Here is a 27028-nt window from a genome sequence, read left to right as displayed (position 1 = left end):
TATTAATTATTATATTTTAAGTTGCATTGTGGAACATTTTTTGTGGTATATAAATATTCTAAATGAATATAGTACAGTTTATTAGCCAGAAGAAAAAAATGTTTTTTGAGTGTTTACATAATACATTGTAGTATTGCATTCTTTGTTTTGAATGGTAATACTGCCGCTGGTGACCAGTGAAAATTTTGGTCTCAAATGTTCCTTACGTCTCCCTGATACTCGCTGTATAATTTTTTTAAAAAAGAACTTGGGCATTCGTGTCGAAAATTAACTTTGAGAATGCACGAAAACATGCTGCGTCACAGTAATTCGCCTGACTTGCGTAAGGTTAACGATATATTACGTCACAATAGCGAATGTTACGTCACAGTAGTGACATATTACGAACGTTACAGCACGTTATAATCTTGTTTTTCGCACTGTTTTCTGCTAGGGAAAACCCCAGCCCAACCCTAACCCCTACTTTTAACCCGCATTTTCAAAGTTAATTTTCGACACGAACGCCCAAGTTTTAAAAAAAAAAATTATACAGCGGGTATCAGGATGACGTAAGGAACATTTTGAGACCAAAATTTCCACTGGTCACCAGCGGCAGTTTTACCGTTTTGAATATCTTCCGCAAAATATTTCAGAAACATTAATATTATATATATCTGTAATTGTAATAAGTCTTGTGAATCTGGCCTTGATCTAGTGCTCCTGAATGATTCTTCAATGTATAAATATGCTTTATTAGGATAAAAACATATTACTTAACGATTAACGCTATATTTTTTAAAAATGCAGGTATATTAATCGTTAAAATGGTGACTATAAAAGTGAGCTTCCTTTATTTAATAACCATTGTCTTTGCTTCTCTATACTTCTGCACTGCTGCAGACGAAACAAAAGAACAACCAGAACAACCAGAACAGCCAGCAGTTGAAAACACAATCACTGAAGTAAAACCAGAAGAGAACGAACCAAAAAACGCGACAAAAGTTGAAAATGTTATTCCCAGCGTCCATAACCACACCTTGGACAAAGTTCCAGGTTTTTTTAACATGGAGAATAATTATCCGATGCTAAAACGAGGATTTTATGTCATGTTAGTGGCAATGTCACTAATGATGGTGTATATGGTGGTGAAATATTACAGGTGAGACTAGCTTGTTTGCTTTTTCTGCTATCTTGTTTATTTGGTATTTTTTTCCTTTTTTTGTGATAACTTGATTTTTCTGGTACCTTGTTTTTTATGATAGTTTTTTTTGCATTTTTGTAATATTTCTTTTTTTTAAATAATTTTTTGCCTTTTTGTGAAATTTTGTTGTACGTCAGGGAAGGATTCTGTATTGGTACCAGTAGTGTTTTAATAGACGCAATTTATTAGTTCAAAAGTACAGTATAAATGTCATTTGTTTATTTTTTCATTCTGTTAGTAAACAAAGAACATTTAAAGAATTAAAAACTATTCCTATAACTCTCATAGACTGCTGTAAATTGTTTAAAACCTGATCAGGATATTTGGATATTATGTTCTAAAGGTGTTCCGTCTTTCCCCACGTACTATATAACCTAAGACAACTATTTGTCAAATATTATCGTTTAATGATTTGATTCATGCTAATTTTTGTAATTTTTTTAGAACCAAAAAGCGCAAAACTAAACGCTATGGACTCCTTGGTTCAAAGAACGAAAATATTGAGTTAAATGCTCTTCAAAGTGATTCTGAAGACGACTATACGGTGTTTGAGGCAAAAACCTTTCATTGAAATGATGTTCATGTGAGTTGGAAGTTTATATTTTTATAGGCCTATGTATTTTTATTATTTTTTTATTGATCCTTTTTTATTGTGACGTGACATGAGATATAAATTTGATTTAATATTGCGGTGTAGGAGTTTCACTTATTTATTCTCACGCATTGCCGACTAAATGTTACAACATAGGTTGTCCTATTTTCATAGACCTTATGGAGTTGCCATATGTACATATATACAATTTTGCGAGTGATTTTTATGTGGGGCTGTAAATTGAAAATTGACAATAACCTATAAATTATTAACAACTGAAGCAATTAACATTAAAAACCTGTATCTTTTAATTCAAAATCAACAGCTCTAACTACTGTGTCATGGCGCTGAACTAAATAAAATATTTGTAGTTTGGTTTTGCTTTAAAAAAAAACCACTAAAAAAAAACTAAAATGACAATTGTATATAAGTGCTGCTTTCGCATGAAATGCAGTATGCGTTGAAATATTCAAAAACAAGTAAATTTGTATTTATCATATTCATATAAAGTCGCATGTAAATCCAGGGCAGTAGGATATGTAATTTGTACCAAACTACATAGCATTGTTATGGACATTGCTTAAGATTTTTTCCTGAATAAGTTAATACGTCTTCAGTAGAGTGATGTTGTCTTTCCCTTTGTTATGTCATATTATGCATTATGAGGTATAACACAATAAGAAATATGAGTCACAAGTTGTTGATTGCCCTGCTGTGAGCATTACGTAATAGTGGTGATATAATTATCAGTAATTATCACTGTATGGTGTAATAGGAAGGGTGTAGTGCAATGACGTGTACACAAGATGTATCTTACATTGCATTAACCTGTCTTGGTCTATTTAATTGTATTATAAGTGGTCATTATGGTTTAATACAACAGTGACATTTTTCATACATAATTTTTTTTTCTTCAGTTTTTGTGAATGGCTTTGTTTTTTTTTGTCAGTCACATTGTGCAGAATATTAGAACAGCATTGAAATTTTACTTGGAAATTATATAAAACAATAAGTGAACTTCTAAATTTCTTAATATAACATTATATAAAGGCCTTTAAAAAATAATCACTTCATTTTTAAAACATTAAAAACTACTTTAAGTTTAAAACACCTAAAAAATGTTTTAATTTATAAATGTAGTAGGGGGGCGGGGAGAGATTGGGATTATTTTACAACACCCGTCTGTTATTTATTGTTAAAACACTATCAAAATAATTGGATATTATTTACTAAAGTGCCATCGTCCCCCCACCATGCTATATTAAAAACCAGGCTCATTTTTTTTTTAAATTCTATTTTAAAGCAGTTTTTATAATTTTTTTTACAGTTTTATGGGTGTACAAAGAAGCAGAAAGTGAGGAAAATCACACGAATAACACACCAACATTGTTTTATTCATCGTCATTGGAGAAAATGTTTTTTATTCATCGTCATTGGAGAAAAACATTTTACTGCAGTCATAAATTGTCTCATTTTATCTATGCCAGAGTCTAGGCTTAGTTTTGGTCTTTTTGTTGTCGTATTTTGTGTAATTTTTAATACAATTTCTTCCTATTATGTAGCTTGGGCAATTTAGAACAATATGTATATATATTTATACACTATGCTGAAACCTGTATGGCAAATTGTGGGGTAAAAGATTGAAAAGTACATTTTTGTTTTATTTAATATGAACCAGTGGCGAAAAAGCTTAACCTCAGCTGGGCAAAAGCAGTTCATATCACTTTTTTCATGCTTTAATAGTTCATAATTTGTTAACTGATAACATTTTTTGAAAAAAACTTTTTTTTATCAGTGTGGCCTATTTTGCCCTGTGGATGTAAAACACTGCTGGTAAAAAGTTTTACAAATGTATTTTTTGTTTATCAAGTATGGTATTCATTGATGTATTCATCATGCATGGCATATGTTTTCTAAGCTACCTGCATGTTTTAACACACAAGGTTAGTTAATAGTTTGCAATAGTTGTCTCGTAATTTAACCGCACTGTGTAGATGTAATTGTGGAAACTTTTTTACGACAAAAGTTCCCTATTGTGCACCAGTTATTATATTGATTATAAACTTATGTATAATGGATGTTACTGTTTATTTTAATGTGTTTATCATTTTTTTATGGTCAAGTATAGCTTAGCATATACCAATATTGAAACAGTAAGCTTGGTTAAAATTAAAATGTAAAACTCTGTGGAATGAATTTCGTTTTCTTAGATTTACCCCCCCAAAAAAATCAAACTTATTGGTTAAAGTGTTTAATGATCATAAAATACAGAAAATTCCAGGGTAGGCCCGTCTACCCCGCCACCCCAGATTTGATGCCTATTACTTAAATTTCCCTGAAGAATTTTTCAGTTGTCACAGTTTAATTTTAATTCTAAAAAATTTTTTTGTTAAACACTTATTTCAAGTTCTGGTCAAAAAACATTTCTTCTGTATATTAATCTATGTTGTTTGTTTTAGAAATAAAGTGATAATTATGTTGTTTATTTTTACCCACCCATGTATTGTGCAGATGTTTAAATAAATGTTTCACTTACATCGGTGTTTTTTGTTACATAGGGTTTAGCTATTTAAAAGGTGTTTATTTATACATATATTTTTTTTTTCATAACTATTATGATGTTGTATATTTTGACTTTTATATACATATTGTGTAATCATTTAATGTTACTAATAATAGATTGGCAATCAAGACCTTTTATTATAATAGAGGTTTACAAAGAACTGCTTGCTAAGCATAAAACTAATAAATTGTATTTAATTCAGCCTTATAATATGAGCTATTTTTTTCATCTAAAGTTTATAATAATACAACAAACAACCTGTTAAACTCTTAACCTTCCGCCAAATACAATGTACTTCAAAAACTGATATTTAAATAAAGTATCTATTTTATTTTTTATTAACTCAATACAAGTCACATAAAAAAGGTTTATCCAAACTATAACACCAATAGTTTAACACCAACTGGTCACTCTAACAACAGTGGCCAAGTTCTTATAGAACCTTGTTAATGCAAGATTGAAGCAACATGATTTAAATAAATGTTAGTAAAAAAGAAAGGATATTAGTGCATATAGTAGGGTGAAGACCGGACACTTTTAGCACATAATATTCAAATATCTTAATCGTGTTTTAAACAAATAACAACGGTCTATGGGAGTCGTGAGGATATGGTTTATAATTCTTGAACTGTTCTTTGTTTACTATCAAATGGGACAAGAAAATAGAATAAAAGGGTGTCCCATCTTCCCCCACCCTACTATATATGTGTGTGTGTGTACATGTATTAATGTGTTCATAGGCTAATATAATAATTATGTTCCAATCTCTGCAAAACACAAGTGAATATAAAAAAATGATTTTAAACCAGTAGCACAGGTAGGAAGAAAAAATTATCATTCCAATATTTTTCAATTAATTTGACATCCACACAGAAAAGGAGGAATATTTATCATCCCGATAATTTTTAGTTTATTTGATATCCAGCTTTACTAGTAAGGTATTCTTGCATTGAGCTTAAGATTTGCCCTTGTAAAGCAGCACTGCCCTGAACAAATGCAATCAAAGCAATAGCATCTTGCGGTTCAAACCCAGATATGATGCTTGTAACCAAGTTAGCTAAGTCTTGCTTCTGTGTTGCTGGTAGGGCCAGTATAACTTCATGTAATGGTTTGAATGACTTTGCTGTCGCTGCACCTATAGCACCACCAGCAGCGGCTCCTGTGAATTAGATAATAAGAATTAGTCAGACTTGGTTATTCTCGCGGGCCGAGGCAACTACAGTCGTCAAAACATGGGTGTTGTTTCACACCTTTATATATAACTTTGTTGATGGTTTTTTTAGGTGCTATTTCTTTCTATTATACTGACAATTTGTGCAACCCTTATGAGAATTGGGTTGGAGCAAATCCCTTGAAGTGCCTTGCCCAAGGACACATACGCACACACAATGCTGGCAGTGTTAAACCTTGAAAATGTGCATTATCCAAAACCTCCAGGATATACAACCGTATTGTGAGTCTGTTAAATGTATGAATGGTGCATAGTTGCCATAATTATTCTTATTTAGAACTTTAAATAAGCTTAACTGAAAATATATAAGCATTATGGGTCCGATTAAATTAAAAGCTCTTAAAGGTTTAGGCCTGCCACGTTAAACGTATACAATTTAGGTATTCGCATTTTAAGTAATAAAATCACATTTACCAGCTGCAATTCCAACTGGTCCACCAACTATTCCACCAATAAAAGCACCCGCGCCAGCCATAAGGCCTCCACGCGCGGATTGCGTAACCGTAACTCTTAGGTTTTGTTCCCTTGATAAAGTGCTCAGTAGTTGCATAACGTCATCCACACGCAGTGGCATTTTTCTGTATAATAGTCGATAAAACTCTCCAAAACTAGAACGGAATAATGCTCTACAAGACGTAGCTTTATTGCTTGGAATAAGAAACAGCGTCGACTGGTGTGTTATGGAAACTCTGCTTCCCTATTACTTCGAAACTTCCGCATTCTTTAATTTTATTAGGGAATTTACCGACAAAACACCGCGGGGAATGCCCCATAAATGATACCAGAAATTAAAAAAATGTGCAAGGGGTCGGTGGTTTAGTTTTAAAAAATGTGTATTTGCTAAAAAATAAAAAAGGTGATGTTTTTTATATTGAAAATTGTGTGACTGTAAAATTTACGCCTAATTTGTCCAATATTTCGGCTCTAATAAGTTGTAGCTGGCGATGAAAACAAATTTGGTTAAATATGTATTCTTAGGCTAATTACTCTATTCAAGTGGCACCATACAGTTTCCAGTTAGATACACTTTTAGGCCTACAAAGTTAAAAAATATATATCTCAATAAAACCACTATACCGTTAAGGAGAAACGTTCACTGTACATGCTTTGGTCACGTGGTATGCAAGACAGCAACTTTTTTCGTCAGATTTAAAATTATAATTCATTGCGATTTGCTGTCTGTTTAGTCAAGTGCAAAACGTCTTACGAGGTATTTTAGACTTTAAAAATCTACGCAAGAAATAGTTGTACTTTAAGTCGTATTAGAAAATGGAGGCCTGCTATTTCTCAAAGTGTATATATCTGTAGTAAACTCTAGATTAGCATAACAGTGCGTTTTAATTTTATTTCCCTACAACAGGGAATAGAGGCCTATAGAGTCGTTTAGGCCAGTATTTATACACTTTATGCTAACAAAAAATGTAAGACCAAAGTCAATACGTTGGACGGTTGGAGTTAAGAGATTAGAGATACATGCTTAGCATTTTATGTGGTATCTGGATTAATTAAACCAAAGTCTAAAACTAGCACTAATTTTGTGAACTCATTTTCTTGTTTATTTAAAGGTTTAAATTTCGCTACAAAACATAGAATTTTTGTAAAAATGCCTAAGAAAGAGAATCTCACTTCGTCAGATTCTGACTCCGAGAATGAGAAGAAATTGAAAGCGAAACTCCGTAAGGATCAATCACGGAAGCGGAAATCGGAGCCGGAGGTTCAGAACTCTGGAAAGAGGAGCAATGTTCCAACTCCGGAGGTCGGAGGCAATTCAAACGAGAAGATCCACCTCGGGAAGATGAAGTTCATTGATGTGCGGACTTTTAAAGATAAGATTTTGATTGACATTCGGGAGCATTATCAGAAAGATGGAGAAATTAAACCAGGAAAAAAAGGCATCAGTTTATCGACAGAGCAATGGGAGAAACTGAAGATGTCTATGGAAGAAGTGGATTCAAGGATTCAGCAGTTTTGTTGAGATAACTCAAGTTTTTTTTAGTGAAAAGTTCCAATTTTTGTTCTTGACTTTTTGTGTATTGCTTGGTCTTGTAATCTATGTTGAAAATATGGTAAAAAAATTTAATGAAAATTTTCATATTTTTTTCTTGACGATTGTGTACTGTTTTGTAATCTGTGTTTAAAATGTGGTGGAATTTTTTGTTCTTATCCTTATCCCACTTCTAAAGTGTTTTTTTTTTTGTGAAATACTGATAACTGCCATTTCAGAACTTTGTTTTTTTAAACTTTCTTTTAGGTTTAAATAACTTTGGTCTGGGCTAGCATGTAAAAGAAACTCAGATGGCTTCTTCATTTGGAAAAATACTGGCTCTGTCCAAACATGTTCTGCTTCCAAAAGTCAACTTGAATAATATGCTGTTTTTCAGCCCGTCACGTAGTTACAGGCAAAGTAAAAACAAAAGATTTTGAAGCATGAAATTTTATTATTTTTTTGTCTTATTATTGATTTTTTTTTTTTCGGCCCGAGTCAAACTTGTGAGAGCCTGGCTCTTGCCCAGAGGTTACTGGTTCAAGGCTCATTACTGCTACCTCTGTGAGCGTGTATGTCCCTGGGCAAGAAACTCAAGGAGTTGTCTAGTTGTCAGCAATAAATTACTAAAAAAAAAATCCCTAAATATGAAATTTGCTACAAAGTTGCATATGTGGAATGTGGTAACTTTTAAACAGACACAAGGTGTGTGAAATAGAACACCTGCGCTATGACCACTGTTGCCCTACCAATTGTGGATGAATAAGTTACATTCACTATTTTGTTTTACAGTCGAAGTGAAAGAAGATGGAAATGTTACAACTGTGAGTTTTAATATTATTGCGTCATGTATATTTTACCTTCTGCTATGATATATTTTTCTTTTATATTCTGCTATGATATATTTTCCTTGCCCAAAAAACCTGTTTGGAACAGATTAAATTTAAACTAATTTTGACAGATACCTGCTATAACACTTACAAAGTAATAACTCTCTTCGATTACGGTAGCGAAGATTTAAAAATATTTTAAATGAAAAGACAGATTACAGCGACAAAACAACAATTGTTAAAACACGCTTACAGTTTAAAACATATTTACATTTAGCTGGAAGAAAATAAGCGTGGTCGCTACACCTAGCAGACAAATATCATAATTATTGTCAATTCCTGAAATTCACAACTTACATCTGAGCCTGTTTATTGTAAAAGTGTGTTGCTGATTACGCAATATAACTTTACAGATCAGTGGAAAAGTTTTCGAGGAAAAAGTTACAAACTATGCGCAACGCCTTAATCAGAATGATCTCTGTCCATTAAGAAGCAGGGGAATCCATATAACACCTTATGTAAGTTTGAAAAATATTCGTCTATACTTTGGTATGCAAGTTTTGTTTGTTATATCTCTGTTCATTTAGTTTAGGTAAAGTAGCATAATTTTTTTATGGTATATTAACGTAATGGTTACCCGTAAATAAGCACAAAGTTTATCAAATTAGTCTAAACTACTGAGGTTGCCCTGAAACATTACTAATGTGTCATTAGAATATATAAGATAGAGATAATTCATTTATTGTAGACATTTATTAATTTAGTTATATCTTTATTTGGAAAAATACCGGCCCTTTCAAGACATTTTCTGCTTTTAAAAGTCAAGCTAAATAATATACTGTTCCACATTCCGACACGTAGTTACAGACATTTTATTAATTTAGATTATAATGTGATACCAAATAAAAGATGTTTTCACACTGTTTCACTAAAAAAACATTAAAACAATTATCACCACCTAACCTAAAATTTTCAGGATGTTTTGATATTGAACCAATTTATAACCAGTGAGGGTGATATTTTAAGCCAAGCTGAAACTGGTTTGTCAAGAAAAGAATATTTTAAAGTAATCGCTTGCGTGAAAATGGCCCAAAGAGCAAGTAAGATTGTATACACTCTACATGCAATTTTTTAAGGATTGATTTTCCAGCATAAAAATTTAAAATATATGATATAGATTGTATTAAAACTAAGTTTGGTAACCATTGCTCAATCTCATGGCAGATGGAATATTGGCTTAAATAAAATCTATGACAATATTTATTCAAGATGATTTTATGATTACTTCTAAATCTAATTGGTAGATCTGGGCTTACTAAATATACATTAATTCAAGTTAAATATACGTTAATTCATTGGGTGTTTCTAAACATTCCTAAAGCTTTTGTGGATACGTTTTCTGTAAAATTGCAACTAGTTTTAGTTCTCATAGGGTATTGCTGTCGTCTGTCGGTGTACTGTCGTCTGTCGGTGTATAGTACTAGAGATAAAATGGCATTAGCACATAAATCCCACATTTCCTGTTGTGTTTTTAACAATTAAACACCACTCTTAAGGAGTCATGGGGCTACTGTATAATTTTGTAAGTATTATCTGTTTACTGTGGAATGGGTTATAAAAAGAAAATGAAAACATTGATCATCTTGTTAATACTTACTATATTTTTTTTCTTTCTAATAGACATGCTTCCTGGTTCTGAGCGCCAAGTTGACATGCATGGCACAGAAGTTCCAAAACTGAACAGATATTTGACCAGGTATCAAATTGGAAGTCGGACGCCAATCAAAAGTAGAGGACTGTGGTATCGAAAGCGATATTTTAAAGTTGGTGATGCCAGATCTGTAAGAGATGCACCACGTGTATCACGCAAGCCACTGACAGATAATTTATAATACAGTTCGTTTCATACTTTTCATTGTATTCCATTTTCGCTAAAAAAATTAAACCGAGCTAAACTAGTTTTCTTAGTAAAATGTTTATGTAGTGCTTGTATGTGTGTATTAATATCCTTTCGTGGTAAAGCAGTATTGTTTAACCCCTGGCTTACATTTACGAGCATCACAAATTAGTAATTTAGAAACCATTTTGACTGTTTTTTAGTTTTGTTTTGTTACAAGCTTGATCAAAAGTTGTGTAGAATCATAGACACCTAAGATGGTAGAATGTAGCTTCAGAAGTTAGGACAGCATAGTCTAATTTGTTTTGTTTAAAAAGGCTACTGAAAAGGGTTAAGAAACAAAAGGCACTGCAGAGTGTAGATAAAATGGCCTTTGAAACTTGGATGGAATGGGAGGATTAAAAAATAGGGCTGTTGAAATTTTAATATTGTATGGTCAAACAAAGACATATATACATATTTCGTTGGGTCAAGTAAAACTAATCGTTTAAGATCTGGAACATCTCAGATTACGTTTCTCATTAAAAACGCTGACTCATATAAAGAACCCGGCAGACGGCGGCATGGCGCTTCTGCATTATGACTCGTCAAGTAAAACAAACAAAAGTCGTGCCTGAGAGCGCTTAGCCATTCGCGGTTTCTTAAAGTGCTGCGAAATTCAAAGAAAATCGTGCAAACCAAGTTTTGGAATGATCGTATTGCGTGTTAGAGCTGGGTAAGTTGGGCAAATGCAATACTTTATTGTGTAAGTTAAGTTACGTAAAGTTAGTCATGGACTTAGGATAGAATTTAGAAACTAACGTTAGAAGCTGTTAACACATTCGTACCAATTTAGCTCTCCCGCTAATCCTGGCTACGTTGCAGACACAAACATTTCTAGATATCTTAAATATTGCATAATATATGCAGCAAAAAAGATTGTGTAGTTTTATGTTTTGGTAGTGTAATTACGGATTTTAAGTTGCCGTATACTGTTTAGTGTTTATTCCATATATATACATGTGTCTTCAGCACTTTGGTGCTAAAGTAATCAATCCAATAAAAGTTCCTGTGTTAACAATGTAAGTTGTAGCTTGTAATAGTTTTATGATCCTACAAAAAATCATTGCAATAAAATGGACTTTATTTATGTCAGTGTTAAGACCCTCAAATGTGTACTGGTTAATTTATAGATGTTGCAGTTATGTTTTGGAGTTTTGCAATTAATGTACACAGGCACAAACCAACAAGAACAATATCAAGTATAGCTAACTGTGACTTTCTACTATCTTTATGTTTACTAATAGTTATCAAAAAAGCTATATAGGCCTAAGTTGACACATTTCGCAAAACCTCAAACCAAGTACTAATTAAATTTATATAATATTCAAACTTTTTCTGTTTTTAAGCATTGAGTATTATAGTGTGTAGCAGTGTAGGAAATTGTGATCAAAAATGGCGGATGATGAAGACCAACAACAAGCGCCAGCGAGTCAAACTGTTGAAGAGCCTTTGGATTTAATTCGCTTGAGTTTAGACGAGCGTGTGTACGTCAAAATGCGCAATGAGCGCGAGTTGCGTGGACGACTGCACGCGTACGATCAGCATTTGAACATGGTGCTGGGAGAGGTGGAAGAAACGGTCACGGCTGTCGAAATTGACGAGGAAACTTACGAAGAGATCTATAAGCAGACCAAGAGGACTATCCCAATGCTCTTTGTCAGAGGAGACGGTGTCATCTTGGTCTCCCCTCCACTAAGAGCTGGAGCATAGAGAGGCAGAGTGGCCATGAAAAGATTTGGAAAAAAATCGAACTCATCGGGAATTTTGAAATTTTCAAAAATGGTGCTCTGAATCGTTAGGGACATTGTAAAATAATGTCAAAAAAAGAAGAAAAACTATTAACAAGGGAACTATTTCATTGTTGTTGTGTCCTTTTTTAAGTAAATTAAAAAAATAATAAAACAGTGTACTAATCTTATTTTTATTGTGCATTTTAATTTACATAATCATTGAAATATGTTCCAAAACAGCACAACAATTAAAACAATCATAAATATAAACCATTCTTTTTATTTTCAAACTGTTTTAGATTGAATAGTTTAGTTTTGACCCTGTTGGCATTCAAATGAAATATTGCTGTAAAATTTTATATAAAATGCTAAACTTTAGCAGCTTAAATTTCACCTTATTTGAATGTGGTTTGCTTTAGATCAGTCTAAAAGGTAAGTACATCAATGTATTGTGTTTTCTGCCTTTTAATCTATTTTTTATAAAAATTTTGTGGTAACTGGTAAAATGCTACCCTTTTAATTATAAGCTTTTTCTTATTTTTTAACTGCAATTAAAAATTAACTTAAATTTATTTTTGCAAAGGTAGCAATTGTTTTAATTTGCAATGGTTTGTTTTAACGCAAGGGCAATTACTTATTCCCATAAGCCCAAACCTTTTAAAATCCATGAAAAAAAAGCAGACATAGTTAGACACCCATTACTATAAATGTCAACTTATTAGTCCTAGTGTTTACTGAATAATGCAGTTAAAAAAATCCACAGTTGGCCTATGAAACTGACCACACTTTTTAGTCCTAATGTTTACTAATTAATGCTGTGTGGAAAATCCAGGGTTGGCTTGCCTAGCCTGTCACCCCAGGTTTGGCACCTATGCTTATCATATGCTTTTAAACCAGACTTGCCAAATTGCTGTTTTGCAGCCTTGCGCATCATACACTGTGTTTACTCATCTCCGGAACCACCACAAGTGCCCTAATGTCATGTCTGCATCACAGCAAAACCTCAGCCACACATGGTATAACTCACATCTTGTTTTTGCATTTTTTAAGCACTACCGTATTCAAATTTTGAGTCAAATCACAATATCTTGAATTCAAAAAAAACTTAAATATTGCTCTTATTTAAATTGCAAGCAATAGTTGTGTTTTGGCTTGTGTTTTATAGACACAAAAATTAAATTGCACTTTTTAATTAATATATTCCAAAAACCATGCTGTAATAGGATTATTGACTTATATATAGTAGTGTGGGGAAAGATGGGACACCCTTTCATTTTTTATTTTTTCATCCTGTTTGCCAGTAAACAAAGAAGACTTAAAGGATTATAAAGGTGTATCTACTCCCATAGACCGTTGGTAATTGTTTAAAGCAAGATCAGGATATTTAGATATTATGCCTAAAAATGTCCCATCTTTCCCCATCCCACTATACATATTTTTGATAATTGCCTTTTATTTGCAATCAATAGTTATAGTTTATCTTAACACCATAGTTGTATTTATTGTTTTTTCTGCTTGTTTTACCAAAATCTCTTCACAGTGACGACGAAATTATTTACGCTGGTGATTGGGCTTCAGTACAGCTTCTGAAAAGAGTAGGCAGCCAAAGAAATGAGTAAGTGTCATGGTTATTCTTTGTAACTATTCTGCAGTGCCGTGACAAGCACATGGGACAGTGGTATGATATAAACCAGGGGTTACAGGTTCAAGGCTCGGTTCTGTCACCATTGTGGGCATGTTTGTCTGGCGAAAATTACAGAGGTTTCCTATGGGGTGTGTAAATTAACAGCCATATATTAAAAAGTAAGAAAAAATCACAAACATTTTTACCTACAAGTAACTAATAAACGGGTAGGGGTATATGCAATAGAAAATCTGTGTGACTGTCATTACCCAGCCAAACATGGATAAACTAGGCACATATAGTAGGGTGGGGAAAGACGGTACACCTTTAGCACATAATATCCAAATATCCTCATTATGTTTTAAACAATTAACTACGTTCTGTGGAGGTGGTAAGAATACATTTTTTTATTTCTTTAAATTTGTTTTTGTTTACTACCAAATGGGACGAGAAAATTTAAGGAAAAGGTGTCCCATCTTCCCTACCCTACTATGCATTTATTTATTCAATCTTTTAGGAGCCTCAATGAAAATTCTTCTCTTGTTTACCTTCTGCAAGGTGATGGTTCAAATTTTCTAAGAATTTTACTTCAGTTATCAAGGAAGGTTGGTTTGCATATTATTTATTTTTCATTTTATAATCAATTCAATATATATGGTGGGGTGGGGAATGATGGGACACATTTTCCCGTCCCATTTGCCAGTAAACAAAAAACATTCAAAGAATTCTCTCATATACCATTGTTAATTGTTTAAAACACGATCAGGATATTTGGATACCATGTGCTAAAGATGTCCCAACTTACCCCACCCCTACTATATCGTTTTTCTTGTTCAATAAGGATACAAAAGTAATATAAGAATTTCAATAAAATTTAGGGTTTTTTCCCTAATATAATAATGCTGGATTTAAAATTTAACATGTCTGTGTAATGCAAAATCATTTTTATCTGTTTTTTGAATGTATATATTATATGTATTTACTATTTAGTATATATAAATACAACTATTTTTTCTTTGTATTAAAAAGCTGTCGTATCAAAAACGTTTAGCTTAAATTTTTAACATAATTGATAAAACAATATATATATATATATTTATACCTTTTTTAATTCTTTCTAAAATTTTTACTATAGCACATTTAACATTATATCAAGAAATACTTAATTCTTTGAAGTCCTGAATTAATAAACAGCACGATCTAATCCATATCTCATGACTGCCCTGTGTAGTAAGTCTGTTCCCCCCCGATTTATAATCATTTCCTCTTCAAGATGAGTCATTGCTTCTGTGCTGCATAACCACAACAAGTACTTTATTCACGGCAGAGTATAACTCAATGTAGAATCGCTAGCATACCAGTTCAGCAACTATAAAATCTTTAGATAGTTTTCAGGCAGCAAATTTTGGATTTAAAAAAAAAATAGGTGTTTAGAAATTATGCATTTTATGATTTGTACTCTATTTACCGCGAAGTATAACAAAGTTTTTAGGTAGTTTTTGGATAGCAAATTTGTATATTTTTCCAAAATAAGAAATCATGCTTTATTAAGATACTGTTTATTTCTGTAGTTAAAGGAGCAATAAGCATGTTTTGTTATTTTTTATAAATGTTCAGATATTTTGTGCTAGTCATACGTTTCTATTTGTTTTTTGATGCTTTTTGACAACGATTTGTAATATGTCTCGTCTTTGATAATTTGACACTAGTGACCTAGTTTTTTAAATTATAATCTAAACAGGTTTTTGATATTTAAAAAAATTATTAATTAAAAAATAAGTTTTAATTTAAATCAAATAATATCTTTTACCTGTTTTACAAGTTTTGAGTTACCGCACTTAAAAATATAAATTTAAATTTTGTCTCAAATGTAATATCTTTTAACACATTTAAGTTCATGGTTGCCGCGTTCGCCGTACATTTAAATACCATGCAGTATTCAAAGTCCCAAGAATTGAGTTCATTTACGGTTATTTCCTGTTACAGGGTTACGTCTGTTCCGAACAAATCTGTGACTTGTGCTGTTCCATCTTGGTGGCCTTAGTTGCAATCCACCCCAACGACTTCAGTAAACGTGAGTAGTTCATTTTATTCTATGTGGGTGAGGTCCCTTAACGTGGCACGTCATGGGTCTTAGGATTTAGGCCATTACCCCAATGTGAACAGTTTAAATTTAATGTTTTTTTTTTTGAATAAACCTTGAGAAAATTGTTGTATTTATGGTATGAATGTAAGATCTTGTGGTCGTTAAAAATCGGCTATGTTTACTATATACTAGAATCACTTTGGTATTTAAAGTACAGGGAACTGTTATGAGAAGGTTTATGTTTTTATTATGAATTTTTACAACAGTATTTTGTTACTAATATAAATATACCTAATGCCGTCATGGCACAGTGATTTGAGAAAAAGTGATTGCCCTCGAAGGAGGGTTCAAGGCCCGATGCTGCCACCATTTTGGGTGTATGTGTCTTTGTAAAAGACGCTTAGCAGTCATTGCCCCAACCAACTAGCCAATAATTTGTTCAGAAAAAAAAATATTTTTTTTAATTTGCAAATGTGGTAACTCGTAAGCAGGCATAAGGTGAATGAAACAGAAAACCTGACAAAAAAATAAGTTGCCATGCAAATAAAAACAAGTTACATTCATTCCTAAAAGTAAAATACACCCAGTTATTAAAAGTAAACAGTGCTGTATCAATAACAATGCACTAACTAACTTTTAAGCCTACTGATTAACTAGCACACTATAATCTGCCATATGTGTTTGATCACATATAATGCAAACAAATTATTGTCCCGTAAATATGTTTGCTATGTGTTTATTTGCATTATGCAGTATTAGTTAGTGAGTAGCTCAGTTTGTTTTTCTGTTTGCATTAAAAAGTGAAATTGAATTGAAATTTAAAAGTTAAAATATGAGTATACAGTAATGCTGTACAAAAAAATATTTGTAAACGAAAAAATTTGTGGCTTGTGTAAAATCCATATTGAATCATGTTACAAAATCTAAAAAAAAATATGCATTGTTTTTTGAGTAATAAATACTAGGCTATATTTGATGTAAAAGTCAAAAAACAAATTTAATTTTTTTTAATTTCCAAAGATGTTACAAAAACTAATTTAAAATTTAAGCACTTATTTTTTTAGAGCAATACTAGGTTGCATTTGATATAAAAATCAAAAGACAAATATGAAATATTACAAAATTTATAATTTATTGCTGAAATACCGCATTAAAATTGGGGTTCGCAACACTCTATATGAATGAGGGGGTTTGGGGCTTATTAGCACTTCTGCAACCACTGCTTGCAGGCAAACTTTCAAAATGACTGCAAGATTTATTAATTTGCGCACACTGTGGCTTTGCCATGTACTTTACGTGCGTATATAAACAATATAAGTAAATATGAATACACGATGAAGGCAATGATTAAGTGCATTTAAATACACTAATTACACTTGTGCATTTAAATTTAGGTTGCAGGTTTTTGAACTTGCAGTATAACATTAGTATAGTACATTGTGCATGTATGGTCCTAAGACTAGTATATCATATGAGACTGTTAACATTTAATGATAAATTCTTTTTTATTATGAGCAAACCACAGTATGTGTAGTGTGTGGTATGAGGAAGGGCAACTGTGTATTAAAAACTTGTGCCAGTTTATTATGATATGATAGCAAAACTCAGTATAACTATTGTAAATAAGCTATATTTAGCAGAAGACTAACAGTATTACTATTTTGTGCATGGGCATAGTAAAGCAGAGCAACTTTACTTCTTATAGCCTTTTTTTTTGAAAAGGAGATAAAATATTTTTTGAAAAACAGTTAAACAAAAATTTTTGTAAAGCTTTTTAAAACAAAAAAATAAAAAGTAGTAAAAAGTGTATGTTGTTTAATTTAAATAAAACTAAATAAATATTTTATAACCCAAACTGCAAAACTTGTTTGAGTCTGAATGTACAGTTCCTTAAACAAATAATAAAATGTGTTTTATTAATATATCTTATGAACAGTAGGGTGGAGGAAGATAGGACACCTTTTCAGTCTATTTTTTATTCAAATTTGGTAGAAATCATCTAATATTAAAAGAGGACTCCCATAGACTGTTCCTAATTGTTTAAAACACGATCAGGATCATTTGATATTAGGTGCTAAAGGTGTCCCATCTTTCCCCACTCTGTATATGTATATATTCAAAAGTTGTGATATATTTAACTGCCTTGTTTAGTTTTAGTTTTTTTATTAGACAAAGGAACTTTAACGTTCACGTATATTGATGACATCACAAAGTACTCGGACGTGACCACCCCATCTAGTGACCACGATATCGTAGCTTTTTATAACAATATACGGCGACAAAGTGCTAAGAAAACATCAGAAGGAAAAGGTAAAAAATTTAATTTTCAGAATTTATGATTAAAGAATTATTTTTTTAACTATGTTTATAAAAGCTTGTTTTTTTCCTCCAATTAAAAGTTTTTCTTTATGATTATGATATAATTATTTTTTAACTTGCTTTGAAACAATTTTAACTTGTGCGGCCCTAAAAATGTTTGAACAAATTTTAAAATGTTAAAAAAATGAAATAAAATTTCCACAGGTGTAAAAGCAAGTTGGGACAAAAGAAAAAAGAAGTTACGTCACCTTACAGGGCGATGGTATGAAGCTTTATCAACAGATTGTGATTCTTCTGATGGTCAAAGCAACGACAGTAGTGTGAGTTTGACATTTTATATTTTCTGCTAATTTTTGCAAAATTGTTGAATTTATTGTATTTAAAACATTTTGGTCGCAAAATTTTGGTCATATTGGTTGCGAAAGCTCTGTTTACTATATTCCCGTCCCATCTGGTAGTAAACGAAGAGTGTTTAAAGAATTATATAACTGTAGCTTTGTGACCCTAAATGAGCTTTGTTACTCCTTTTAAACCTGATCAGAAAAAACGGGATTTAGGTGCTAACTACCCATCTTCCCCCACAGTACTATATACATTCTATCTCAAGCTTAACCCAATAATTCCCTTCACTCTTCAGGTAAAAAAATTGCCCCTTCTCTCCAACATGATGAGCACTGAAAATTCTGACAACTTCTTATTCCACCCCTCCACCACACCTGAACCCCCGAAAAATGACCCCAGCCCCTCAGAAAACAAGGACCCACCCCCTAACCTGGAAAATCAAACGACAGAATCTTCAAATAAGCCATTTCAAGGGCCTTTTGAACTTGCCACAGTTTTATTGGATTTATTGGAAAGCTCATTTTGCTCAATGCATCAACGGTCACTACATGGGAAATCCCCAAGTCGAGATGGGTATTCCCCCATGTCGGTAGCCATGCAGCTTGTATCAGCAATCACTGCATTACAGCAAACTAAAGGTGAGTATTTTTCTTTTTATATTTTTTAGTTCAAAAGTTTGAAACTGCGTCACATTTGATCATTTACCTTAAACGCAGCTGTACATTTTGAAATTCATGTTTTTTCAATTTTACATAGAGGCACATTTCAACTGATTTCCAGTGTTTTCCAAAATTTTAAGTCATTTGAAACAACCTAGTGTTTTTAATATTTTACATTTGTCTCTAAACTAAAGTGTATACCAATTTTATCAAGTGTTTCATAATATTTTTTGTCTTCGCAAAATTTACAGTGTTTCCTGAATATTTTTTAAACAGGTTCATTACCAGCAGATCCTTGCAAATACAGTTCTGCGGAAAATGACAAATTCATGTCGCAGATCTCCTATGAGGACACCAGGTGGACCCCAGAATCGCTGAGTCACCTACAGCGACTCGTTCTCCGCACAGTATTGGTGCTGTGTCATGTTTCACTGTTAGAAGGCCAAAATTTACAGGTTGGAAAAATTGTGCGTTAAAATTAATTGTACCTTATTTGACAATGAGCATGAGGTATAGGGTTTTCGACAGTGGGCAACTGGGCATATGGTATATTTGTACCATGTGTCTTAAATAATGACATAAGAAGACTCCCTTGTTATATCTGAACAGTGAGCATGAGGTGTACGAACGCACAACTTTTGTTTGTGTATAAGAAGACATTCATTTTATAACTCGACAGTGAGCATAATGTGTTTAAGTGCACATAGAGCAAGTTACATTCGTTTACAACAGTGATAACATTCCACCTCCACACAGGAAATGATGAAAAACCAGGCAATTGAATCTTTAATGTCAGTTGCACAGGATATTTTAAAGGAAGGGGGAATGGTTCCCCATGGAACACTACCACTTAGAAAGAAATCTTTAGGTAAGTCCTGTATTAAAATTTTTTAAATTATTTATTTTTTACTTATTCACTCTTTTTTTTGTTTTAGGTTGGGGTAAGATGGTTTATGTTTCACTTTTTTATCATCCTATTTGGTGGTAAACAAAGAATATTTATAGAGTTTTATAAAGGTATCTTCACAACTATAAAAGAGCGTTGTTAATTGTTCAAAACAAGATTGTGCTAACAGTATCCATCTTACCCCACATTACTATATAGTTTATCTTTAAGCATAGTACAGAAAAAATTCCAATTACTTTTCAGTGACAGTCAAAAAATTAAAATGTAAAATTTCAGTGACAGTCGCCACAGATGCCAACCTGAGTGACCAAAGCATTCCTTGCCCCGAAACGCAACAACCCCCACCAACTATACCCTCAGTTTCTGTTGATGAAGTCCCTTCATTTCTCAACCAATTCACTACGAAAAACATGAATAAAAACACCGGATACACCTTAAACCCACCGCAAGAGGACTCAGTGATTCCAGTTTCTTTATCATTCGTCGCTGAAATTATGAAAGGGCTATTCAGCCTTCTAACGAGTTGTTTAAAACAATCCATGGGGCCAGTTTCCCCGAAACAGCTCACGGAAGTGATCATGTTATTCCACGAGTTTGATGCTTGTAACGGGTTCTCTGTGTTTTCCAAACTCCTTATGAGGTTAAACTCTATCAGTGAAAGGCTTTTTCCTTCAACTGAACCCATAAGCAGGACTTTAAAAACCTGCACGTTGTCCCCCGTTCACTCTCCAACTAAAACCAGACCTAAACAGTTCGGTCTCTCCCCGAAACTGCCCACAGCAAAACAGTTCTTCGAAAAAGACAACCCAGTTCGTATTCTATTCAACGACTTATTAGGCTCTTTCGAAAAACTAATAACTTCTGTTCAAAAATCGAAAGTCGAGTACGTGCATAGGGTCACATGCTCCCGTCGAACGCACAGGTCATGTGACCTCCATAAACTAGTCCCGTCGCATCATGATATTTTAGGCGAAGAATCAAAACTCAGGATGAAAGTCTCACGCCCCAACACAAATAGTGATCTACAAAGCAAACCACAAGTAATCTACCCACTGAAACCTGATTATTCAACTACCAAACATGCTAGAACGACAAGTGGCAGGTAAGAATATTAACATATTAAACTTTATTTTGTTTTTAAGGCTACAGTAACAAAAAATGTTTTTGTTTTAATATTTTTTTATTTTTTCAGCCCTTTGTTGTTTTACAGCATTTTTAAGTTTTTTTTTGTTATTTTGCAGCACAATTTTTTAGGTAGTTTTCTAAATAACTCATAACAGTTTTTATATGCCTAAGTTTTTTTCTTTAGCAGTAAAATAAAGATTTTTAGTGTTAGTTTTCGTATCTAATGTAAAGAATTTTTAGGAAATGTGTCGAATTTTAAGATTTTTTACCATAATCCTGCATATTTTTAATTTGGCACCTCATTGGTGAAAAATGCTGCTTTAAAAATATTGAATAAAACTAAATTCTCTTCCTCAGGCACGAAGAACCGACTTGTATTATCGCAACCTGTGTCCAATTCCTGGTAAACACTCTTGTCAACCTAAGCCCCAATTCCTCATGTGTCCGACATACGCTTCGGACACTGGATAAAGTTGGTGTGTGTCAGTGTCAAGCTGTCACCCTAATAGTTACACCTCTTCTTACACACTTGGAGTGCTGGAGCGATAAAATGCAAAACGCTATGCTGGGATACGTGGGCAAAATTTTGCTCTACCATTTTATGGGGAGTAAAACAACACCCAATAGGTGAGTATGAATGTAACTCATTTATTCTCAAAACGACGACATGGTTATCGGCGAGTGCATAGGTGCCTAACTTTTGAAATGTTAAGGTACCCATGGCCTGCCATGCTGCCGAACCTCACCCACATAGAATAGAACATACAATTGTCCATTATCTAATATATTTATTTATTTTCACAGTGAAAATCTCTCGTCTTTTTTCATCAACATACCAACGGCATGGTTGTTGAAACCGATATCGTTATCTACTGATCCGTTAAAACTAGCGAACAAGAAAGGCAAAAACTGGAGGTAATCTCTATTTAATGTTTGGACTGCAATATTATATGAATGTAACTTGCTTTACCCTCGTGTGCCCGAAAAAGACGGTCGTTATAACACGGGTGTTCTGTTGCATACACTTTGTGCCAGCTTACAAGTTACCATGTATACTACTTTTTGGGTGATTATTTTTTTAGGTTTTTTTATTGTTTTTTATGTATGGCCAATAATTTAGGCAACCCATAAAATGACCACTGGGTTGAAGTAATTGCCATTAAGCGTCGTGCCCAAGGACACATACGCCATTTATTAGATCTTAATTTGCCATTCCTTAGGTCTTTGCACCCCATAGAATGTAATGCATGACAAAGGACACAAATAAAAACTTTTTTTATTTTAGACGCTCGCTTCCCATCGATGTGTCTTCCTCATCAGAGTCCTCTGCATCCGAGATCTCAGCAGAAGAATCCTTCTTCTTGTACAATCTCTCGCATCCCTGGTTGTGTCTTGTGATGTACAGGAAGCTTCTCGCATCTTCTGATCCGGATCTATCTCTTAAAGTCGCTCTTCATCTCCAAACCCTCTCCCCGCATCTCCCGGAGGAATCAAAGATGTCCCTCTCTTCCCTAGTCCTCCTACCCATCCTCTGCTCTTCCTCTGGGATCAAATACAGCCTGATGCGCAAGGAGCTCTGCTCTACAGGCGAAGTCTTCCGGGAAGAGATCCTCTCCATAATCCTCTGCATCCTCCTTCGGTATCTCGAGTCCTCCGACCCCTGCCGAGCGATCTTCTTACGACACGGAGGACTTAAAGCGGTGAACAAAATCCTCTCTCATCCAAAACACTCTTCCCAAGATGCGGATTTTTCTGACCACATCCGGGATCTGGTCTTCCACCTCGGACGTGCGTATCTGACATCAGTGACTATTCTCTCCCCGGACGTATCTGTTGCAGTATTCTCCTATTACAAGAAGCCACCCCCCTTACTCAAACAACACAGCACGGAACCCACATCCGATAATTCAGTAGCTGGCCCAATGAAGACATTTCTCCGTGGATTTTCTTGGGGAAGTGAAAAATTCCGCACAGACGCGCAAGAACGCTCCACAAGTCTTGGCTCTTTAAGGCAGAAACAGGAAAACAAATCGCAAATAAATCGTGACAACCAGTTAACCTACACCTCAACGAGCATCGACGAGCTTTCAGTCTACTATACCGAGCTCCGTAAATTCGTGCGCGTCGCTCTAGCGCTTTCAGGTGCCTCCACAAACGATCGTGCTAAAGAAAAGGCCAAAAAATCAAAGAATTTTAACTTTGCTCGCGCTTTAAGCGGCGAATCAACTGACTCTGACCCTGAGTTTCGATCACGCCCTCGTACCCGAAATCTCTCTGAAACGTCAGGGTATAGATCCACTAGCCCTGAGTCCCTCAATCATTCAATCTCCAACGAAATTCGCTCAATTAGCAGTAGAAGTAATAACTCCACGCTCAGTTACATTTCTGATAGCGTCTCACTTCCAAGCGACACCGATACCTTTGCCTGGCAGCAGTTAGTCAACTACTGGCAAGTCCTAGGCCTCTCTGTGCCCATGGATAACCAGATCAGCACTTCATTTGTAGAACTGAACGGTTTCGAGGTGGCCCTCAAACTTCTAACTATGATTTCAACCAGTTTAAACGAGTATTACCTCTCGGAAATGAATTTTACTTTCGCAACGCAAGATAACACGGCTGCAGGCAGCGTTTTGGATAAAAGCATCTCGTCTTCTTCTTTAGAGAGTCCAACATCCAATGATAATCCGCTCACTGCTCCCAAAACTCCTCCGAAAATCTTCCTCGCAGAGGAGCACTCCCAAGAGGAAGAGATGCCTTTTTCCTCAAGCCCAAAAGATGTTGATCTTCAGGAGCCATCAACTCTCACTCACTCACATCCGACGATCGATGTATCTTCAGTTGATGATCTTCCGGATGTTCCGGACTTTGGAGACGCAGCAACGGACTTGAAACTGGTCGAAATGAAACTGAACCTCTTCTGCTCTTGTTTAAGAGTTTGTCTGTTCTGTTCAAGGAGAACTGACCAGGTAAAACAAATTCACCACATACATACATTTTTTATTTTTTTGCCATGTTTTTTGCCAGTTTTATAGAATGAATGTAACATGTTTTTTTATGTGGTAGGGCAATGACAGTCATTACAACACAGGTGTTCTGTTTCATACACTTCGTGCCAGCTTATGAGTTACCACATATGTAACTTTGTGCATGCTTACTTTTATGATATATTTTTTGCTGACAATTTAATTTAGTCAAACAATAAGGGACTACTGGGTGAGAGCAATTGGGTTAACTGTCTTGCCCCAGAACACACGTGTTAACTATCTTGCCCCAGGACATGGCAGCGATGAGCCTTAAACCTGTAACCTCTTGGTTAAAAGAAAAAATATTTATTTTAATTTAATTCATTCAAAGTTCAGAAATATTGAAAATACCATTATTTAGTTTGAGATTGATGTTGATGACATCATCAGCTCGTTACGACCCACTTTAACTGGAAAACTCTCGTCCACGTATTTCGGAACCCAACTTTTCAGCTCCATGTTTCAAGCTGCTATCAGTCCTGTGTCAGAAACAGCAGATGTTTTGCCAAAGTTGGTCAACTTGTTTGTTTTTTTTTAAATAATTCTGTTGCTTTTTTGAATATTTCTTTTTAGTTTAAAAAATTAAATAGTGTTTTATTGATATGATATAAAATTATATATAGTAGGTTTGGGGAAGATGGTACACCTTTGGTACATAATATTCAAATACCTTGATTGTGTTTTAAACAAGTAACAACGGTTTATGGGAGTCGCAAAGATACGGTTTTATAATTCTTTGAATCTTACTACCAAGTGGAACAAGAAAATAGAATTAAAAGGTGTCTCATCTTACCCCACCCCACCCTACTACATATATATATGAAAACTAGACTCTGACGTTCAGTGTCGCATTTAAAAAAATTTCTTTGAAACAATCAAGCCCAATGCACACGAATATGAATTTTAAAGATACTTTTCACAATAATACCCAAAACTTGTATGAAACTTACAATATTTTATACACAGGTTAACCACTGTCCTACAAGGCCTACAACGTGTAATTACCAGCGGTGGGTCAACTACAAGAAGCCGTACGTCCACTTGTCACAGTCGTAGCAATTCAGCGTCAATTGCCATCAACCTTATGGAGGAAATAAACAACCTCGATGACGACAATGATTATGACTCGGAATCGGACGATTCTACCACCGGAGGGTATGAGGGAGACTCCGAACATGGATTGAATAAAACACCTATTGCTGGTAAGTTTATTGTAGTGTTTTTTGAATTTTTTTTGGTTTTTATCTCATAATATTGAGTTTAAACTAAGTTTGAATTTTAAACCTTTTTTGCTTATAAGTTTATTATAGTGTTTTTATTTTCAGAGTTTTTCGTTCTAGATCATTAGGTTTACAATTAATTTTTTTTTCTTTTTTTAGGTTTTGGAGTGTTTTTATTAACTTTTTTATGTCGCTTCTCAGAGTTTTTTTTTTCTAGAATCTAGATCATTAAGTTTACAATTAAATTTGAGTTTTTTGCTTTTCTAATGTAACAGTATGTGTAGTGTGTATCCTTACTGCCATTTCAAGTTACCAATTTGTATGTAAGTGTGACTAAATGTCACTTATTTATCCTCGCATGGCAGGTCAACAGCAATCTTTAGAACACAGAAGTAATTTTTATTCAATTAAAAATTTGTTTGGTCTTTATTTCACAAGTGTAATTTTAAATTATTATTTTTTAATTTTTTGTTTTTAACTCAAGTATAAAATAAATTTTAATCGATTTTAAATATTTTTAGTTCCTTTCAAAAGATGGCTTGATCTTCCTCAAACGGATGGGTTAAGGGGGTTTCCCAACCCCTCATTTATGCGGAATAACCTTGAGTTCACCCCCGGCCCCCTACTTCACCCTGAACTGCTCTTATTGGCGGTAGAACTGCTCGGCAGCAAGGCAGACCATCAAAACAGAAATCACGCCGATTCAGATTTGGAAATTCTGAAAGAAAAATTTGCTGCTAATGGTATGTTTAGTTTTTTGGTCTTTTGTTTCACTTTAAATTGGCGTAAGGAGCTAACTCTTGTCCTCTGGCTAAGCATAGGTGCTATGCAAGTCTTGCCAGATAGAATAGAATTAATGTATTTTCATTTATATATTGTCAAAGTTTTTTTTGGAATGACAGCATTTTTGAATTAGGTGCACGCTTTATTATTAGGCTATAGTGACTCTTAAAGATGCAAACATTCTATTCTGTAAGAATGAGGTCCTACCTTAATGCCTGTTAGAGGATCTAGGATTTAGCAATTTAGACCAAAGTTGTCCCATCACTCCAACACCTATAGTTCTACGATTGGCAAGATTTTTCCATAAAAATCATAATTTTTAAATTTCAGCTGAACCGTTACGGTCCGTTGATTCTGACGTCCGAGATTGTTTGATTGATTCGGTTGGCCGAGCACTGACGCGCTTGGCTGGTTTCTCGAAACAAAATTTAGACAAAATGGCCAAAAGTGATTTTGCATCTGCTTGTATTGAAAATTTAAGTGATGTTCTAAGCAGTGATAAACTGCATTGGAAAAGTAGGGTCGAAAACTTAAATTACTTTTTTAATTATGTACAGTAGGGTGGGGGAAGATGGGACACCTTTTCATTCTATTTTCTCGTCCCATTTAGTGGTAAACAAAGAACATTCAAAGAATTACAAAACCGTATCCTAACGACTCTCATAAACCAGTTTTAATTGTTTAAAACACGATCAGGATATTTGGATATTATGTGCTAAAGGTGTCCCATCTTTCCCCGCAGTACTATATAAATAGTCCTTACCAATTTGAATCTGCAACACTAGTTTTTTTTGTTCAAAACCAATCTGTTCTCCAATTATCATAATTTTCAAATTATAAAAATATTTTAAAAAATTAAATTATTTTTTTATAGTGTATAAATTTTTTTAT

The 27028-nt window shown here is 33.8% G+C and overlaps 6 protein-coding genes across 8 annotated transcripts in view; 5 read left to right on the top strand and 1 right to left on the bottom strand.

Annotated features, from left to right (window-relative positions):
- Positions 1-761: 761 nt before the first annotated feature.
- Positions 762-3968, top strand: LOC100179198. Its single transcript, XM_002128168.5, has 3 exons — positions 762-1138; positions 1625-1763; positions 3100-3968. Exons 1-2 carry the CDS (start codon positions 804-806, stop codon positions 1749-1751), a joined length of 462 nt encoding a protein of 153 aa, XP_002128204.1. The 5' UTR covers positions 762-803; the 3' UTR covers positions 1752-1763; positions 3100-3968.
- A 671-nt stretch (positions 3969-4639) lies between these two features.
- LOC100180795 (protein C19orf12 homolog) lies at positions 4640-6305 on the bottom strand. The gene is made up of 2 exons (XM_002128290.4): positions 5981-6305; positions 4640-5494 (listed from the first exon to the last, which is right to left on the bottom strand). The coding sequence occupies exons 1-2, from the start codon at positions 6138-6140 to the stop codon at positions 5241-5243; spliced, it is 414 nt and encodes a 137-aa protein (XP_002128326.1). The 5' UTR covers positions 6141-6305; the 3' UTR covers positions 4640-5240.
- An 823-nt stretch (positions 6306-7128) lies between these two features.
- LOC100178426 (activated RNA polymerase II transcriptional coactivator p15-like) lies at positions 7129-7817 on the top strand. The gene has a single exon (XM_002128125.3). It carries the CDS (start codon positions 7170-7172, stop codon positions 7539-7541), a length of 372 nt encoding a protein of 123 aa, XP_002128161.1. The 5' UTR covers positions 7129-7169; the 3' UTR covers positions 7542-7817.
- On the top strand, positions 7790-10365 carry LOC100176113 (28S ribosomal protein S18a, mitochondrial). Its single transcript, XM_002128101.5, has 5 exons — positions 7790-7970; positions 8343-8374; positions 8794-8898; positions 9357-9480; positions 10061-10365. The coding sequence occupies exons 1-5, from the start codon at positions 7862-7864 to the stop codon at positions 10270-10272; spliced, it is 582 nt and encodes a 193-aa protein (XP_002128137.1). The 5' UTR covers positions 7790-7861; the 3' UTR covers positions 10273-10365.
- A 1302-nt stretch (positions 10366-11667) lies between these two features.
- Positions 11668-12206, top strand: LOC100186320 (U6 snRNA-associated Sm-like protein LSm3). Its single transcript, XM_002128372.5, has one exon. It carries the CDS (start codon positions 11712-11714, stop codon positions 12027-12029), a length of 318 nt encoding a protein of 105 aa, XP_002128408.1. The 5' UTR covers positions 11668-11711; the 3' UTR covers positions 12030-12206.
- A 140-nt stretch (positions 12207-12346) lies between these two features.
- The window catches only part of LOC101242318 (lysosomal-trafficking regulator-like), a 43499-nt gene continuing 28817 nt past the window's right edge, over positions 12347-27028 (top strand). The window contains exons 1-18 of one of the 3 annotated variants that reach the window (XM_018813978.2): positions 12347-12481; positions 12971-13065; positions 13590-13664; positions 14191-14278; positions 15660-15747; positions 17929-18069; positions 18283-18398; positions 18716-19058; positions 19371-19534; positions 19836-19947; positions 20263-21088; positions 21469-21738; positions 21916-22026; positions 22397-24077; positions 24496-24644; positions 25101-25336; positions 25876-26097; positions 26468-26653. In XM_018813978.2, the coding sequence (XP_018669523.1) occupies positions 13031-13065; positions 13590-13664; positions 14191-14278; positions 15660-15747; positions 17929-18069; positions 18283-18398; positions 18716-19058; positions 19371-19534; positions 19836-19947; positions 20263-21088; positions 21469-21738; positions 21916-22026; positions 22397-24077; positions 24496-24644; positions 25101-25336; positions 25876-26097; positions 26468-26653 (4843 nt within the window). In that variant the 5' untranslated portion in view covers positions 12347-12481; positions 12971-13030. Of the gene's footprint in view, positions 12482-12946; positions 13066-13589; positions 13665-14190; positions 14279-15659; positions 15748-17928; positions 18070-18282; positions 18399-18715; positions 19059-19355; positions 19535-19835; positions 19948-20262; positions 21089-21468; positions 21739-21915; positions 22027-22396; positions 24078-24495; positions 24645-25100; positions 25337-25875; positions 26098-26467; positions 26654-27028 lie in introns of all 3 variants that reach the window. The other 2 variants (XM_009862006.3, XM_026836689.1) reach the window with 2 other exon arrangements.

This window comes from Ciona intestinalis, chromosome 11 (genome assembly GCF_000224145.3).
Source record: "Ciona intestinalis chromosome 11, KH, whole genome shotgun sequence".
Lineage (NCBI taxonomy): Eukaryota > Metazoa > Chordata > Ascidiacea > Phlebobranchia > Cionidae > Ciona > Ciona intestinalis.
This window is presented reverse-complemented; position numbering and strand designations above follow the sequence as displayed.